The sequence below is a fragment of the Hipposideros armiger genome, unplaced genomic scaffold (assembly GCF_001890085.2).
Source record: "Hipposideros armiger isolate ML-2016 unplaced genomic scaffold, ASM189008v1 scaffold_114, whole genome shotgun sequence".
NCBI classification, from domain to species: Eukaryota; Metazoa; Chordata; class Mammalia; order Chiroptera; family Hipposideridae; genus Hipposideros; species Hipposideros armiger.
In genome coordinates, this window is record NW_017731464.1 from 2,447,011 (window position 1) to 2,449,591 (window position 2,581).

At 36.8% G+C, this 2,581-nt stretch overlaps 1 protein-coding gene across 1 annotated transcript in view; it reads left to right on the forward strand.

The window, feature by feature from the left end:
• The first annotated feature begins 304 nt into the window (after positions 1–304).
• SNRPG (small nuclear ribonucleoprotein polypeptide G) overlaps positions 305–2,581 on the forward strand; it is a 9,759-nt gene continuing 7,482 nt past the window's right edge. The window contains exons 1-2 of the mRNA XM_019647684.1: positions 305–356; positions 1,040–1,164. Coding sequence (XP_019503229.1) covers positions 338–356; positions 1,040–1,164 — 144 coding nt within the window. The 5' untranslated portion in view covers positions 305–337. The remainder of the gene's footprint in view (positions 357–1,039; positions 1,165–2,581) is intronic.

The window sequence follows — 2,581 nt, forward strand, 5'->3', positions numbered from 1 at the left end:
AGAATGTTTTTGTAATTCACATCAGTATAATGACTCAATTTAATGTACATTAATATATTATAAACCCATTCTATTTTTATTAATTATCTTGCCCCTTCCCAAAATACATTGCTTTGTATAAGTACTAACTGAGGTGGGCCATTATTCCCTCATCCTTTATAGCAGTACAAGAGTTTTACTATTTTAAATTTCATTATTCCTATTGTGTAAATTTTAGCAAATTATGTTGACTAACAAATTATTATATAATTGAGTGTATACCTACTTTTGTGCTTTTTTATGCTTAAATTTTTTAAATCGATTATATAATCTTTATCCCTTTTGCTTTTTCAGATTTATGGACAAGAAGTTGTCATGTAAGTTTTATTTCTTGTTTTGTTTCTTTTTAATTATTCAGTTGCTTTTTACATGTGTTTTGGTAGTGTATAACGTTTGGAGCAACTTTGTAAAAATTCAGACAGAGCCCCTAATTTTCACTTATTCATTAAGCAGGTTTATCAGAATCCTAACTAGACAGTGTTATTTACCTAGTTTGTGATATTGAATACATTTCACAGTACTTCAGACTTTTCATTTCATATAAATTCTTTGTCCCTGTCACAAAATTCACAGGATTTTCCTATTTCGTGATATTTGAAATTTTATCAACCTTTTTACTTTAAGCAAAGGACTTAGACAAGGACTAAAAATCTGACCCATGTAGTACTTTAAGTATATAGGGATTAAGACCTGGCTTTAGTGGTAAGGAACCTTCATTTTGAATCCCAGCTCTGCCACACAGTAGCTGTATAACCTTGAACCAGTTACTTAAAAGCTCTGTGCTTCAATTCCCTCATAAAAAGTTAGGATAATTCTACTTTATTGGATTCTTATAAATTTAAATGTGGAAGTAAGTGTAAAATGTTTAGCCCGTGCTTGGCATATAGCATGGATAGTAGATTATACACCTCATATGCCTAGATTTTACCCCACCTAATTTTTAATGAAGCTTGATAGTTGATGGCCAGTTTTATTAAAACTTTTTTTCCCCTTTTTATAGTGAAATTAAATGGTGGCAGACATGTCCAAGGAATATTGCGGGGATTTGATCCCTTTATGAATCTTGTGATAGATGAATGTGTGGAGATGGCAACAAGTGGGCAACAGAACAATATTGGAATGGTGGTAAGTAAAGATGTAAGATTTCTCTTAGAGATTTCATTTTTTGTTTGGAATAAGCATTAACTTCCCTTCGATCAAAGTCTTGGATTAAACCAAAGTTAGGCAAATTATAAGCAAGATTAGAGTTCCATCTCCCTTTGAGTTTAACCTTTGGCAGTCATTCAACTGTGATAATATCCCAGTTACCTTTAGGTTAGATCTGAATCTTATATAGAACTCTCTGAGGTCCTTGGGCCTCAAATGGCTGTTGGAAATCATTTTTTAGCTTTATTCTGTAATATAAGCCCATAGTTAGTCTTTATTAGAGCACTAGTTCTCCACCTTAGTTGCATCTTAGAATTAAATTAGCTTGGGATGTAGCGTAGAGGTTTTTAAGTTCCCCAGGTGATTCTAATGTAAGGCAGAGCTCAACCACTGGCTTAGAGCATTTACAACCACCTGAAGAGTTTTGCAAAAACAACTTCCTAGATTCCACCCCAAAGCAGTTGAAACTGTCTCTAATGGTGCTATCTTTTTGTTGTTGTTGTTGAGATATTGAGTGATTTTAATGTGTAGTGAAGATTAAGAACATGCTTATGAAGTCTCAGATGATCTTGTAAAAATGCAGATCCTAATTTAATAGGTGTGGGGTGGAACCTGAGATTTTGCAATTCTAACAAGTGCCCATTTGATGCAGATCTGTCAGTCCACGGACCACACTTTTATTTTTAATTGTGTATATAATTAGCCTAGATTTCTGATTTATCACAGCCAAATTTAAAAGTAGTCAAGGTAAAAGTTTCAAGGGATGGTCATGATAACAGCCATTCACATTAAAAGAAAACAAATATTGAGTTCTTAACTATAGGAGCAGACATTTCTGCATTCATTAAGCCATAATGGTATGAATACTGAAGAAAAGTTTTTGATGTTTGTCAACAAGACCCAGACTTTCAATCTCTCTCTTTGTCTAGCACAGGACAATATACCCTGTAAGTGGCAAGTCCGTTTCTTGGGAAAGGTGAATCAAAGAGGACAAATTGGGCCAGCCGACTGGCTCAGTTAGTTAAGAATTAGCTTAAGAGTGTGAACCCTGAGCAACAGGGCCATCGGTTCGATTCCCAAATGGTCCAGTGACGCTGCGCCCGAGCTTAGCTGCCGCTGAGCTGCCAACAGGTGGCAGGATGGCTCAGCTGGTGAGAGCACGTGCTCCTAACATCAAAACTGCCTATTCGATGGTGGGCTATGCCCACCCGCAACTAAGACTAAACTCGGCACCTTCAGCTGAGCTGCCACCCGGATGGTTCAGTGGATAGAGCATGCGCTCTTAACAACAAGGCTGCCAGTTCGACTCCTGCATGGGATGGTGGCTACACCCACCTGCAACTAAGATCGTAACACAGCACCTTGAGCTTAGGCTGGGCAGCCAGATGGCAACTGG